At 34.1% G+C, this 16954-nt stretch overlaps 1 protein-coding gene across 2 annotated transcripts in view; it reads left to right on the top strand.

Moving 5' to 3' along the window:
- The window catches only part of LOC139487551 (mismatch repair endonuclease PMS2-like), a 61164-nt gene extending 50805 nt beyond the window's left edge, over nucleotides 1-10359 (top strand). Inside the window, exon 26 of one of the 2 annotated variants that reach the window (XM_071272433.1) lies at nucleotides 10229-10359. In XM_071272433.1, coding sequence (XP_071128534.1) covers nucleotides 10229-10291 — 63 coding nt within the window. In that variant the 3' untranslated portion in view covers nucleotides 10292-10359. The remainder of the gene's footprint in view (nucleotides 1-10228) is intronic. The other variant, XM_071272434.1, reaches the window with a different exon arrangement.
- Nucleotides 10360-16954: the final 6595 nt, after the last annotated feature.

Here is a 16954-nt window from a genome sequence, read left to right as displayed (position 1 = left end):
CACACTAAACCAATTTCATTTTTGAAGTAAAAAGTAGTATGAATAACAACAGTCATAAAAAGCATAACTTTTCTTTGGTTTGAAATGTCCTTCTTGGGGGATTCCCTGTTTTTTCCACATAAAAACACCCGAAAATCCGGATATTGGACTTTCATCCTTTTTTAGGGTTAAATTAACTATTGATCACACATATCATACTATATGTAAATCGAGATATTGATCAAAAAGCATTTTTTTTTGGTTTTTATAGGAAATTTTACTCTGTTGGCACTTTTTGAAATTGGCCCTTCTGTGAAAAAAATCGTCGGCATATTGGCCCTACCTCTTTAAATTTTATTATTTAAAGAAATAAATTATAACAATTACGATTTTAGATTAGAGATTCTACTCAGACATGCTTTGATCTATTTATAGCCAAATTAGTTTACCTGTGTAAAAATGTAAATAATTTGTTTACTAAACAAGTAAAGACAAACTATGGATGGAAGATAATAATTTACATAAATATTTCAGGACATTTGATTGATTTTAATAAATATAGGATTTAAAAACTGCAAGTGGAAACAAATTTAATCATTAGCTACATAATCAGCTAATAATTTTTCTCGCAAACATCGTGGTGATGTAACTGATAAAAATCACTCCATCAATCCTCCAGCCCTTTCACATATTAAGCAATAGATATACTTATTATTGTAGAATATTCATTTAATATACATTCATCGTCTAATTGAATATATCGTATAATCGGATATTTTTAGCTGACATTTTGGGTATCCGATTGTCCGGAGTCTACTGTACTACCATAAACATGATAAAAATAGAAAAAAGTATTTTTTTTCACTAATTTATTGACACTGGTTGTAACATATTTTATTTTTGTATTCAGGTTGGGACCCCCCCCCCCCCCCTTTTTCCCCCAAGTATGAGTGGTGTCCCTTAAATAAGGGACTGTTCCTAAAACAAGGGGTCATTTTACTGTTGAAAATAAAGAAATAACATTTCATTTTACTGTTGAAAAGAAAAGAAAGAACATTTTAAAGATTTTTATTAAACTCAAATGTCGGAAAATTCTTATAATTGCAACAACTTTTCTAAATGAGGGGTCAAATTAATAAAGAAGATATAAGTTTAGAAACAACAGAAAATTCTTTTGACATATTTTGACCATTTAGTACTTAATATATGCATAGTTCTTGGGGGAAAGTTTCATCAAGTAATATGAATAAAAATGTGCTCATTTTTGGAAAGTTTGCTATAGCTTGCTATTGCTACTTTCCATAGCCATCGGCCTCAAACTTATGGTGACAGATTATCGCCATTTATTCTGATCCGAGATAATTTAGTACTAGTACTAGTGTTTGATTTCTGATTCTTGGAAGGTTCTTTTAAAATTTTGAGTAACTTTTCATTTGACTGAAAAGATTACAGCTTTAATAAAAAAGAATTGAATGTTCACCGACGATTCAGATGAATTTAACTTCATTTTGAAAATGAGTATCTCAAACACTACTTCGCGGATCTGCCATACGCTGAAGAGAAAATCACAAGAAATCTACGCCAGATTGCGTCAGTTTCATTCATGAAAATTTCATGAATGAACATTTTTCGCTCTACTTTTACCTGTTTACTATGTACGTACGTAAACGTGGTAAAAGCCCGAGAGTATCGAAAAAATCGGGAATGAAGTGACCAAGCCGTCGGATAATTGACAAGTGATAATGGTTTGTTATAACAAAACACAGGTGATAGAATATAAAATACTCGATAATTATATGTCTAATGTCTCAGTAATAGACGAGTACAGGTAAATACGGTACGGGCTTTCATAAAAAAAAATAGTTTTAAAATACATTGTGTTTGTCTAAACTTCGATCGAAAGGTTTTGATGCCGGCAAAAATCATTTGAAAACTTTTAATTCCGTTATTTAAATACATTCCAATGTGGATATAAGAGCCTTCGCTCGTTCAGCATGCTCAAGTGGATCAAACTGACAGCAGAAAAACATTGACCCAACGTCAATTCTTCTTCAGTCTTCTTCCAATAATTTACATCATACCACCTCTGGTGTATTCTCGCAAATTCGTATCATATAGCATCCATATTAAAAACAACCGAGTCAGCATCTACTTCTTAGAATAACATAGCTCAGGATATGAAGAAAAGTGCTGTAGAAATGATTAAGTTTCATGAAATTATGATGATGTGTACCCTTTGGCTAAAATGGCTGCATTTTCACCTCAAAATTTATATAGATTACAGACAAACACGTGCATAGTATGCCCTATTTAAATAGAAATGTTATTGCTTTGTCATCCAAACACAGAGGCAATGATTACCATAATATATCAAACGAATGGCTTACAACAACAAAAATTATGAATCTAGCGTATATAAACTTTTTATTCCTGTGGTCATACTGCTGTTGTTATGCTCCCACCGTATTGAGTTTTATCCTTGTTCTTCTGTAAGTATGTACATTCTTCCCTTACTTATAAGTACCTCCGTATGTATCCCAAAATTCGTTTCTGTTCTCTTACTTTAGTTTGCCTGAACCAAATTGTATGAAACTGATACGCAATGCTTATAACCACAATTCACAAGTCAAGTTTGAATTTTAGTTGCGTAACTTTTACCATTTTAGCGTTTAATGCTACTTTACCAAAGAGAAAAGTTGCTGTAAATTTAGGTTTCTGTTCTCTAAGTATAGTTTGTCTTAACCAAATGTTATGAAACTTATATACAATTCTCATTACCACAAACACTGATCAAGTTTGAATTTGGGTGGATTTATTTTTACTGCTCTAGGGTTGTGCCGTGTTACAAATGAAACCAGATGCTCTGCAGGGCAAAGCTTTATACGACCACAGAAGTCGAAACCCTGAACATTTGGGACAAGTATGGCCACAATATTCAAGCTTGATACAGCTCTGACTTTGGATTGCGATCAAATTGTTGACATAACATATTGTTTTCTGACACAAAACAAATGTCAAGATCTTACAATTCTATTGCGCAATACTACACTTATAATTAGAATGAATACACAATGTTTATTAACCCATTACTCATATCAAGTAAAATTAAATTTTGGTAGTGTCACATTTACAGTTCTTGAGTTTATAACGTTAATGCTAGCGAGGGCATCATTTGAGACCCATGGACATGTTCCCTATTTTTTTTTTTTATAAAAGCCTTTAATATAAATTCACTTTCTTTACAGTTGTATTGCTTTAAGTTACTGTAACTGTCTTATTTATAAGTAAGGATGCAGTATTGTTTGCAAAGAACCAATGCTATCCAAAAGAGTTCAAAGAATGAAAATGTATTCATAACTATAGTCCATAATGAAAGGTTGTCAATAATGAGAAATGTTTGTACCATATACATGTAGAAAGCTTTAAAAGGCCCCGATATGAAACATGTGGAACAATTCAAACAAAAAAAACTTGCGTGTTAATTTACTAAAAACAAATATGAAGGCCCTAAACCAATAGAAAAATACTAATTCACAGGCCCTTGAAGTTGACATGGCATGGGTACTTAAAAAAATTAACACAGAGCTTTCTGCATGTATATTTCATTATTTTAGATCTACAGTTTAAGGTTGCAATCATAAGAAAATATCAAAACTTTTTATGATAAACATAAAAAAAGTGATTTTTGATAATTACTGACGAGACAATGGATTAGTTTAAAACATCAAAGCTGTGATGAAATACATATTTGAAATAATACACGTCTATAACCTTTTTGGAATAATACACAGCTACAGTTGCAAACTTTCCAGAGGTGCTATCCAGCACTTTGATTTTACAGTGGGTTGTAATGTTCTTCCAATAAGGTTACCCCTTATTTGGAGTGTTGTTCCCAACCTATCTGCTAGCTTCATCTCTTCTACCGATTTAATAACTAGAATCATGCAAACAGACTTAAGAAAAAGACATGTAAGTTCATCATACAAATATGACACTTTTTCTAGACAATCCAGATCGTGCAAAATACTCCGCTTAAAATTGTAACCTTAAAATTGTTGTTGTGCACTAAAAACCCCTATGGGAACTTTCAAAAGTTGGCGGGTATGTAACAAGCCTTACTATTTTTATGCTCAATTTATGGGCATTATGTTTTCTGGTCTGTCCGTTCGTCCTGCTTCTGGTTATAAAGTTTATGGTCGAGGTAGTTTTTGATGAAGTTGAAATCCAATCAACTTGCAACTTAGTGCACATGTGTTCCTTATGATATGATCTTCTTAATTTTACTGCCAATTTAAAGATTTTACCTAATTTTCACAGTCCACTGAACATAGAAAATGATTGTACGGATGGGAAATCCATGTACTTATGACCTTTTCTTGTTTGAAGAAAAAAAAACATCATAATGATAATGGAACAAAGCAGCCTGGGTTAGTGGGGCTGCTTTTGTGGTAATTCAGGTTACATTTTATTCACCTTCTTCCACCTCAGAGCTATCAGCTCTTTGAATTGATTTCCTATTCTGTATTCTATTTCCAAAAACCATTATTCCATATATTAAATAAAGGCAACAGTAGTATACTGCTGTTCGAAATTCATAAATTGAAATAAAGAAAAAACAAATCCGGTGTCGTATGGTATTTGAACCCCTAAACAGTGAACCCGAGGTCAAAATACCATGCAGTAATTTTACTGCATCGTATTTTTACCCCGGTTTCACTTTTTATGGGGTTAAAAAATACCATATGACACTGGGGTTCAAAATACCATGCGGTATAATGACCCCCTAAAACTGAGGAAAACACATCAAATATAAGAGAACTACGACACAACAGAAATACAACACTAGAATGTCACACACACAAAAACAAACTATGGCAATTTTCCTGACTTGGTACAGGACATTTTGAGCCTCAATACTCACTATTAATTTTTTTGTCCATTATTCTTTATTCTGTAAACCCCTAGCCAAACCCTCTTATATAATATATATATATATTAAATTTATAAGATCTATTTTATTACATATGGTGAACCAAGGTTTGAATATTGATAGAAATCCTCTAAAACAAAAATAAAATCAAGACAATCAAAGGAATAAAAAAAATAATAGCATGTAATAAATTTTGTTTTCAGTTAAACCTGTTGAATGATGTTTTTGTATACATGATCATGTTCCCATTGCATTATTTTAATTTGTTATCCTTTAAAGATATGTACATATTTATACAGATACTAAATAATAAGAAGAATAGAAATATATATATCAGATATAATTTAACTATTTCAGGGATTTTGTTGGCTGTTAAAATAATAATTATAAAAAAAAAACATTGTATGTTACCATGAAACCTATGTTGTTTTTATATGACCGCAAACATTTTATGATGCTGTCTGTGTCGTCGTTGTTTTCGTCCGAAGACACAACTGATTTCCGGACAATAACTTTAGTTCTTGTGAATGAATCTCATTGAAATGGAGTAATAAGGTTCAGTACCACAAAATGAAGGTTGGGATTGATTTTGGGGATCATGGTTCCAACCTTTCAGGAATTAGGGACTCAAAAGAGGCCCAAAACAAGCATTTTTCTACTTGAGGATAATAACTTGTGTATTAGTTTTGCAATTGCTCTGTAATCGTACCAAAATGTTTTTAAATACCTCAAAGAGACGGTTTGGATTCATTTTTAGGCAGTTAAGCTGCCTTATGCGAGCACCCTAGATTTGTGTTCTACCCAATAAATGCTGAAATATGTGCCATTGTTATTATCTAGCTGGATATTATGTTATTCATAACTAATTGGACAGTTTTTTCATACTTTTAATTCTTGATTACAAAAAATATGATCAGAAAAACCTTAAATGATCGTCGATTTATCCAAAAGTTTTGAAGTTGCACATAGGAAGTAGGGCACATTAGGAATCTTTATGTAGTTTATTATCCCCTGAGATTTTGGCTAAGCTGTCAAAGAACAAATGTATGAAATGTTTAATCGCCGAAAATTTCTAAAGACAAGTAGTTTAGATTTCTCAAATGGCAAAAGTCGTAGGAATATTGTTTGTCGTCAATACGTAGTCGACTACGTCAGTAGTCTTAAAATAAGTTCCACTGTTCATGCTGTTGGCGGCAATTTTAAATTATAAGACGAATTTTTGTATCTTTTCAATTTGGAGGCAGGGGTTCAATTAGCGGTTGTTCGAGGTCTGCAAACTTCCACTTTTGCAGTCGGACTTTCGACTTGGATACTTGCTACGTTCGACATGCACGACTTCAGAGGAAATAAAAACATAACTTTGCAAACCTTTTTACCAAAGTCTCCTAATAAACGATCTCAAAAATTGTTTTTAGCATTATTATTCATGACAGCGATGTTCATTTTGTTCAACCGCTAGCTTTATACAGAAAATCGCCGACAAATAGTGTGTAAATTCGAGTGAAATCGTATCTGACAAAAACAACATTGAAAACAAAATGGCTGACTTCTTCTTCTTCTTCTTCTTCTTCTTCTTCTTCTTCTTCTATACGTAAATCCTTCAAATTATGGAACACCTCCTGAGAACGGATATCATCCAGACGGGAGTTAATTAAAATTTATACACTAAATATTTTCCACAAACAACTTAAAAATTTTAAATTCACTGTACACGGATAAAATCTAAAATATTTAAGGACTGATAAAATAATTTACGCGATAAAAGGTAAAAATATCTAGGCCCTATCAATATCTGACATAAGAAGAAAATTCTAATATCGGATCCGATTCCGGAAGCGGATATGGGTAATTCCGGATTTTGGCGATCTTTGAACTTTTAAAAAAATCAGACAGATGACAAAATACATCTTTGCATGGTAAATAAATATAAACACTAGAATTGAAAACCAAAAGATATATGTAAAATAATGAAAAAAAACAGAAAATATTTTGTACTGAAAATGTGAGAAAAGTACAATTAAATACAATGGTGATGAAGTAGAACGGAATATAATGTTGCAACAGTGCCAGCGTTCTGAAGATCCATAGGTATCCATAGGAAACTCAAAATTACTTTTTGACAAATTTTAATGTCAAAATCCAAAACAATATGAGTCTTTGTGTCAGCTGGGAACAGTATATCTAACAATATATATGGTCCTGGTGACAGTATAAATTTTCTTTATCAGTAATAAATGTTGGTAAAGCAAGTTAGATGCTTTTAAAGTGTAAATATATTACTAAATAGGTATTTTTTTCTCAATTTTGATGGGTCAGTTAAAATAGCTGGAAGTTTCTTATTTTACACATATAGTGCAACTAGATTATATGATACCTGAATGTAAGCAAACTATATGTATGTGAAGTCCTTTGGGGCACTCTACCCCCTCCTGTTTGATAACTTTGAAACGGATGAGATCCACCACTCCTGTTTGGGAACTTTGAAACAGTCGAGATCCCCACTCCTAAACCATATATATTCATGTATTGGACAATATAATAAATCAAATGAAATATAGGGGGAGTCCCTGTGGGTCATCCCACCCCTCCTGTTTGAGAACTTGGAAACGGTCGAGATCCCCACCCCTAAACCATATGTATTCATGTATGGGACAATATAACAAATCATACGAAATATAGGTGGAGTTCGTGGGGCCACGCTACCCCTTCCTGTTTGATCTCATGGAAACGGTTGAGACCCCCTCCATAAATCATATATATTCATGTATTTAAAAATATAACAAATCAAATGAATTATAGCGGGCGTCCCTAGGGTCACTGCACCCTCATGTTTGAGAACTTGAAAACAGTCGAGATCCTCACCACGTTACCATATATACTCATGTATGGGACTAAATAACAAATCAAATGAAATATAGGGGAAGTCCCTGCGGTCACCCAACCCCTCCTGTTGTTTGGCAACTTCGAAACAGTCGAGATCCTAACCTTAAATTAAACCATATATTTTCATGAATGGGACAAAAGAACAAATCAAATGAAATATAGGGAGAGTCCTAAGGGTCACCCTACCCAATCATGTTTGATAACTTGGAAACATATGAGATCCCCACCCCTCAACCATATATATTCATATATTGGACAATATACCAAATCAAATGAAATATAGGGGAAGTCACTGGGGTCCCCCACCCCTAAACCATATATATTCATGTATGGGACAATATAAAAAATCAAATGAAAAATAGGGATAGTCCCTAGGGTCACTCACATCCTCTTATGTGTGTTTTGAGAACTTGTAAAAGATTGAGAAACCAACTCCTAAACCGTATTCGTTCCTGTTTGTCATTTCAAAAAGATTATGGATCTCTCTGGCATTGTACCATATAGTTCTATATCACAAATGGAAGGCTGGGTTTGAGTTTGGGGATTATTTTTCCAGTCTAGCAGGAAGTAGGGGCCAAAAAAGGGCCAAAAACAAGCATTTTTCTAGTTTCCTTACAATAACTTGTGTTTTAGTGTATGGATCTCTCTGAAATTGTACGAGGTTCCATACTACAAAGGAAAGGCTGGAACCAAGTGTGTGTGTGTGTGTGGGGGGGGGGGGTAATTACTCCAAGACGGGTTCAGAAAGTTAGGGGGGATTTTAAAAAAAAATTTCCAAATTTTTTAAAAGAAATATTTATTGCACATTATTGCACGATAGATTTGTAAGAATGTAAAATCCTTTGAATAAAACTTAAAATTTTTTGACTGTTGACCCGTCAGTTAAAAAAATAGTTTACTTATATTAACAGTTAAATTTAAAAAAAACACAAATGGAGCAATTATTAGATTAAAGATGGTAGAAATTGGTTGAGTATTGTTCAGACTGACAAAAATTAGTCAAGGTCTGGTCGATTATTTGTCACGAATAGTTTAAGACCGTTTCAGACTGGTCGAGGACTTGTTCAAACTTTTATTTCAATGACAAAGTTTAGGGTCAAATACAAATCAGTACAGTAGAGTATGGTTAAGATTGCTCTAGTGCAACTTCTAGTGTTAAGGATAAGCAAAAGTCTGGATTCACATTGAAGTTTTAGTAACTGTAAACATGTGTTTTTCATTTTTGTCGAGCCTTTGCTTTTTGTCCTAGAACGCTTGACATAGGGATAGTGATCTGAAGGCGGTGGCTACAGCCGCCGCGGCATTAGTTAACTTCTTAAAAGCTTTATATTTTCAAACATGGAAGACCTGGATGCTTCATACTTTGTAAATGAATGTCTCATGTTAGGAAGTTTCCGTCCGTCACATGTCAAATGTCCTTGACCTCATTTTCATGGTCTAGTGACTACTTAAAAAAAAAGTTAAATTTTTTTGTAATGTTAACTTCTCTCTTATTATAAGTAATAGGATAACTATATATGGTATGTGACTATATGTATACCTTGCAAGCACCTCATGCCCGTCATACAGTTTTCAATTGACCTCGACCTCATTGCATGGATCAGTGAATAAGGTTAACTTTTGATGGTCAGGTCCATATCTCAGATACTATAAGCAATAGGTCTAGTATATTCGGTGTATGGGAAGACTGTTAGGTGTACACGTCCAACTGAAAGGTGTCATCTGACCTTGACCTCATTTTCAGTGGTAATAGTTAAGTTTTTGTGTTTTGGTCTGTTTTTCTTATACTATATACAATAGGTCTACTATTTTTGGTGTATGAAATGATTGTAAGGAGTACATTTCTAACTGGCAGGTGTCATTCGACCTTGACCTCATTTTCATGGTTCAGTGGTCAAAGTTTTGAAGTTTCTGTCTTAATTTCTAATACTATATGTAATAGGTCAACTATATTAGGTGTAAGGAAATATTTTATGATCTATATGTCAGCAGAGCAGGTTTTATTCGACCTTGACCTCATTTTCACGGTTCATTGCTCAGTGTTGAGTTTTGTGTTTTGGTCTGTTTTTCTAAAACTATAAGAAATAGGACAACTATATTTGTTGTATGGAAGAATTGTTAGCTGTAAATGCCTGCCTGGCATAGTTAATCTGACTTTGACCTCATTTTCATGATTCATTGGTCAATGTTAAGTTTTCTTGGTTAATGTTAAGTTTAAGAGACAGTTGTAATAAAGCTTTCTATTTAGGACTATCAACATAATATCAATGATTAGTAAAGAAGGCGAGACATTTCAGCGTGTGCACTCTTGTTAGAAATGTAACGAATTTTAGGTGATTTATAGAAGATATTAAGATAAATACTGGATACTGATATGCATTTAAACTAAATTGTAACTTCAAAATTCAAGGCTGTTAAAAAATATTTTATTTACAGAATTGTCCACATGGAAGACCAACAATGAGACATTTAATTAACCTGAATATGGTTCCAAGATGACTCCAGTGTAACGTTAGACACCACCACAGATGTGTTCTGATTTTATAGAAATATTTTTTTTAATAAAAATCAAAGACAATTTTACTTCAGAATTTTATGCATCTTTTCATTTTTAGCTCATTTGGCCCGAAGGACTATGAGAAATGCATACAAATGACTTCTTTTAGAGAACCACTAAATTGAATGAAACCAAACGTGGCATGAATGTTCCTAATGAGGTGTTGACCAAGTGCTGCTACTTTGTAGCCGATCCATCAACCAAGATGACCGCCAGCGGGGGACTTAGTTTAACATAGAACCCTATGGAACATGCATACACATGACTTCTTTTAGAGAACCACTGAATGGAATGAAGTCAAAAATAGCATGAATGATCCTTATGGGATGCTGACCAAGTGTTGTTACTTTGTCGCCGATCCACCATCGAAGATGGCCACCAGCGGGGGTCTGGTTTTAACATAGGACCCTATGGAAAATACATACAAATGTCCTCTTTTAGAGAACCACTGAATGGAATGAAACCAAACATAGCATGAAAGTCATAATGAAATGCTAACCAAGTGTTGTTACTTTGTTGCCGATCCAAAGTCCAAGATCACCGCCAGCTGGGGACTAAGTTTAACATAGGACCCTACGGGAAATGCATTTAAATGACTTTTTTAGAGAACCACAGAATGGAATGAAACCAACCATGGCATGAATGTTCCTGATGAGGTGCTGACCAAGTGTTGTTACTTTGTAGCCGATCCATCAACCAAGATGACCGCCAGATGGGGACTTAGTTTAACAAAGGACCCTATGGGAAATGCATACAAATGACTTTTTTTTAGAGAACCACAGAATGGAATGAGACCAAACATAGAATGAACGTTCCTTATTAGATGCTTACCAAGTGTTGGTACTTTGTAGCAAAACCTTATCTTTTTGATATGATTTCAAAAATCCAATTAGAGTCAGGTGAGCGATACAGGCTCTTGAGAGCCTCCAGTTTCTAAATATCATGCATTTTAATTGAATGAAAAGGAATGTTATTTCAATGGTTCATTAGATATCAGGACCCATTATCACAATAGTGCCTTATTTTAAGCTAGATTTCGAAGCATTCTAAATTGAATTTCCTTCGATAATCTTCCGTAAATTTATATAAGATTTGCCTTAGCTTTTAGTATTTCTGAGATAATATGTATTGCTATACAGCCATGACAACAACTTGTCCTGTGTCCTATTGATACTTTTTTTATACATATTTTGGCATCATGTATGGTCATGCTGTTTCGCAGACTGTTTATGACTACTGTCTTTACACTGTAAATATTTGATATTTGCTGATTGATTTTAATTGCCAATTTTCTCGGATTGAGAAAAGCTTGCGTTTACGTGGATACTAGTATTTGATTCGCATACATACGTATACGAAATACACGAACAAATTGGTTCCACGAATAATAATGAAACCATATTAAGTAGTTCACCGATGATAATTCACGTTAATTGATTGAGAAGAGACAAATCAAGATAACAAAAATAAACAGGGAATCTAACAAACCGAATGTGTTGACAGCTGTACAAGCATCATCTGTTTTGCGATTTCTCTCAAAATTGCAAATTCCGGAACAAAACACAATTGGTGAAATAACAGATCAGACGACTGCTGGAACCTTCAGATCTTAGACAGGTAAAATATGTGACTAGTATGTGAAGACACCGACATCGTATCAGCCAACCAAATCAGGTGTGATGGTGACCGTAATATTTATTTAGTGTCGATTTCAGACGTCCATTCTTCTCATTGATCTGTTGGAGTGGTTTAGTGTATGGAGAACACCTCTGTTCATGATCATGAAGCCCCTGTCACATTCTTTATGTGTTTGACCTTGATATGAACCGATAACCTCGTGGTTTAACAGTTCCTATATGCCGCAATTATTTTTTCCTAATGGTTTCAATCGTACACAAGGCACATGTTTTTATGTTGCACTGATACACCGTACAACTGCCAAAGTCAACTGGGAGGGTTTAGTTAACAAGTTTTAACCCGCCATTTTCTGTTTGTGTCTGTCCAATGTAAGGAATTTGTTGCTGAATTTGTTATTTTTTAATTGTTTTGAAAATCAGGCCGTAGAATGAATCTTTTTACATTTTTCATTTCAGATCCTCTTATAGCTAGATTGATATGCAGTATGGGTTTTGTTCATTGTTCAAGTATTACATTGACCTATAGTTGGTAATTTGAAAATCATTTGGTCTTGGATGGAACTTTTACTTATTGTCTCATCAACAATAATACATCATCGTTTTAATTTCAATTCACCTGGCCTAAAAGGCCATTTGGACTTTTCTTATCACTTGACGTCCGTCTTTGTCGTAGGACCCCTACGATTTCGTCGTCAAAATAATCTTTTCTGAATCTGTACCTTTGAACTACTGAAACCATTAGGTCACATGTAACCAAACTTAAGAGAAGCAAACCGGAATTTAACTATTCTGAGAGAAGTGAGACAGATTAGTAAATTAAGGACAGAAAAGCTATTACAACTATACTACAGTCTAGTTGGATCAGTCATGGAATATTGTAGTCCAGCATGGCAAATAGCAGAACCAAAAGACCGAAAAAAAACTTGACAGAGTACAGAGAAAACCCTGATCCTATGCATGGATATGCCTACAACATCTGGCAGAGAAGCACTAGAGATAGAATCAGGAGTTATGCCAATAGACCTGAGGCTAGAACAAAAAGTCATAAAAGAGATAGCAAAGATTAAATCCAAATCTGCACGTACAGGAACACACCAAACAGCAACTTGTGAGGTATGAAGAACATGACACATATGACAAGTATCCAACACCAATGCATTAAGCCAAGCAGCAGAAAGGGAAAAACAGACGAAGATTAACATCTATCTCATAGAACCAGAGTTTACCTACAAACCTGGGAGAAACTCAAATGACTCAATCAAAACCTTTATATTGGAGTCGACTAGGAAACTCAAAATCAAGGACAAATGAGCAACAAGAACTTTGCCAGGAAACCATAAACCAAGTCGTGGGAGATTGCACACAAGAACAAGCAATATTGTTTACAGATGGATCGTGCTTAGGGAACCCAGGACCCTGAGGAGCAGGAGAAATTATCTATGCTGAACACATTAAACCTGCTGCAAGACTACTTAAACCTGTGGCACAAAGAGGATCCATCCTTCTGGCGGAACTCATAGCAATTCTCATGGTCCTGGAATACTGCATTACAGAAAAATATGAACAATGCAATACAAAAAAATCAAAATTTTCTGTAACAGTCAAAGCGCCGTGGAATTACTTACACTGAACTGGGCCCCAAACAGCTACATCTCCGTAATAAGAGAAATAAAAGAAAACATTGAACATCTTAGGCAAAAGGAACTAAATGTAATAATATCATGGCCAGCAGGACATGCCAACATAGCTGACAAAGACGAGGCTGACATCCTTGCATAAACAGCGACAGAGGAAGCAAAAGAACTACCACCGGAAAATAACGTCAACACTGCAGGACGTCAAACAAGCAGCATATAAAAGTACAGGAAATAAATGGCAGAGAAGATGGGAAATATCTGAGAGAGGCAGGGACCTTTATGAAAAAATACCAACTACGAAACACTCAATTATGTATAATTTCCCCAAAAAAAGACATTTCAGTATATTCACCCAACTAAGAACTGGCTATACAGAACTCAACTACTACAATAACCGAGTAGGCCAAACCAACGCCATAGAGTCATGCAACTATAAAGCACCTGAAATGCCTCACCATTTTCTTCTGGAGTGTCCCTGCAGTATTATGACGTTATTTTCCGGTGGTAGTTCTCTTGCTTCCTCTGTCGCTGTTTATGCAAGGATGTCAGCTTTCCGAACCAGAATTTGAAAAAGTTTCCAAAGGATTGATTCAACCTTACCCCTGTTGCAATATAGCTTCAATGCACGAAGCAACACACTATAAAGGATATCATGAAAAGAAACGCAAACCCTGGACTGTCGTATCTTTTTTTTCGCATTTTTCGCATTTTTCATGTCGGAGTATTTTATGGCCTACACATTATGCTTTTGTCCCTTTAATTGTGGAAACCAGTATGGTTGTTTAAAGTTATTACTTACATCGACTTCATTTAACCAGTGGCGGGTAGTTGTCTCATTGGATGCCATACCACATCTCCTTATTGTTTTATATTATATAAACAGGAAAGCTATGCATTTGCATTATGCAGAGGCTATATTCGTACGCCACTACACCAGTTAATTTAAGGCATTACACTAAATACATTGCTATTTAAAGCATTTCCCTATACAAATTTTATTGCATAACACTGGGTATGTTCCGGTCCTTATTGCATACATGTATGAAATATCTGCGACGGGAGGTTATACCAAATACTCTGATCTTTTCTATTTTGTTAAAACGTATACATAAGCGAGTCCTTCTTTTTAACCTCATTGCGGAAACGAAATATGGTCACTTGGACTTCTCCCCACCGGCAGTAAAACACTTGCCGAAGTGGGGCGTCCGTTTGGCTGTGCGGGATGTATTAAGATCGCAGTCACGTCCGGAAAGAATGGGGACGTTAAATCCGACGCCTCGTGTAGAGAACCATTGCAACAACTATAATTTGAGGGTTGCATAGCAAAATTTCTGTCCCTATCCAATATACCCTCATTTTCCAGTGGCACACCAAATGTCCCTGACCATCATCCCAGATGGCCTCTGTTATGAACAAAACTTCCTATTCTATTTATTGTTAACTTGTTCTCGTCCTGAACATGCATGAAATATTTGCCACTGGACGTTAAGCACCCACCAATCAATCAATCAATTTAAATCCTTGTATGTGGATTTTTAACAAATAATGCATGGAACAAACAAATATTTTCTTATGTTACTGAAACTTCATTCAGTAAAAATTACATCATTCTTTGTCATTTAGTTAAAGAAAAGGGAAAGTAATCGAGACGGGAAATTTTGTAAAATAAAATATGTTTTGGCAGAGATGCGTCATGAGCATGTGTGTAAACAAGACTTATAAAATAAGTTTATAATGTAGACTATATTGTGTGCAAATCCTCATATTAACAACATGCAAAATTGACGAACATGAAAATATGCAGAAAATAGTTCTACTTTTTTAAATACAAACATGCAGAAGTAAGATTGAAAACGAGGTGTATACCCGATCCTAATATTAAAACCGATAAATTCATTCTGACAACACTGTGTTAATCGGGACAAATTCAAACTCGATATTTGATTCATAAAAGAATTAAACAATCTATGCAAGCATTAAAAAAGGTTTGGAAATCATTCTAATATAGAAAAGATAAAATTAAAGTCTACGGTAAATTTCTTTTATTTGCGGTAAATTTATTTACAAACTTGTATTTCCTTTTGCGACAGAAATATTCTTTAAAATTAGTTAGTTTATTTCCTTATCAATGTATTACGCTAGATCATTTGTAAAACATAGGAAGATAAATTATACACACGCACAACATTGCTACGACATTGTACGGTATAATAGAGTTACGACGTAGATGTTTTGACGACGTTACTGTAGACAATGACGTCGCCGTATAATTTTAATGTGCCGGCCAAAAAAACAAACTTTAACAAGGAGTAGCGTAAAAACTAGCACGGTTGCTAAGGACTTTCTTTGCACCGATGGATTCGTCTTTCATTTTTGAATCGTATATCAATTTAAAAAAAAATCTGTTGACCAAAAAAATAGAAAATCTTGATAATGTAAAAATATCTGCTAATTTTGATGATTTTCCCTATGTATCCTTTGTATTTTTGGAGTGTCATGCTGTTAATTTCAACGGCTCGTATCTCAAAAACGAAAACGGTTACCCGTTTTTTTATTTTATTTTCTGGTGTAATTTTACAAGCAGAATTCATATGTGAAATTTAAAAAAAATCCATTGTGTAGTTTAATTACGTACACTTCGCCTTAATTAAAACTTATACACTAAACATTTCACCCAAATAACCCAATATTTGCGATTTTTAATTTACATGTTTTCTCGTAAGCTACCGTCAAATCCAAAATTGACATTTCGCAACGAAGGAGCTGCCATGTTGAATCCTACCTCAGAATTTAATTTTAATACAATATTATACGAACTTCGATGGTTACAAAACAAGTTTTTATTTTTGTGACATTGACTTAATATTGTTTTTATTCTGCAACTTAAATAAGTATATTGAATGCTTTTAAAATCGTAACAAATATCAAGCTTAATATTTTCATCTCTTAATGAACCCCTGCTTGTGAAGAAAGTATTCCATGATGAAATTGACATTGAACAAACTAAAGCTGTGTTAATATATTTAAAAAATAAACACAACTAGTTCCAGTATATTTATTCTTTTTATTATGCATCCAAATAAGAATAATAGTTCTTTTGCTCTTGTTTTATTACAATTTCGAATACAATAAAATCGGCAAAGCGTTTGCAAACAGGTTCAACGTGGATTTACGCGGGAGGTATATTGTAACATCCATTATTATGTATATCTGAGTCTGCGCTAAGTATAGATATATCGAGAATTTTCATACGGTGTTGTTTACAAAGCGAAAAAAGCACGTCCATGACGTCATATTAAAATATTTGATACAAAATATTCTTCAGTGTATC

Source organism: Mytilus edulis, chromosome 9, assembly GCF_963676685.1.
Source record: "Mytilus edulis chromosome 9, xbMytEdul2.2, whole genome shotgun sequence".
NCBI lineage: Eukaryota > Metazoa > Mollusca > Bivalvia > Mytilida > Mytilidae > Mytilus > Mytilus edulis.
The sequence above is the reverse complement of the archived record's forward strand: the minus strand, read 5'-3'. Positions and strand labels throughout refer to the sequence as shown.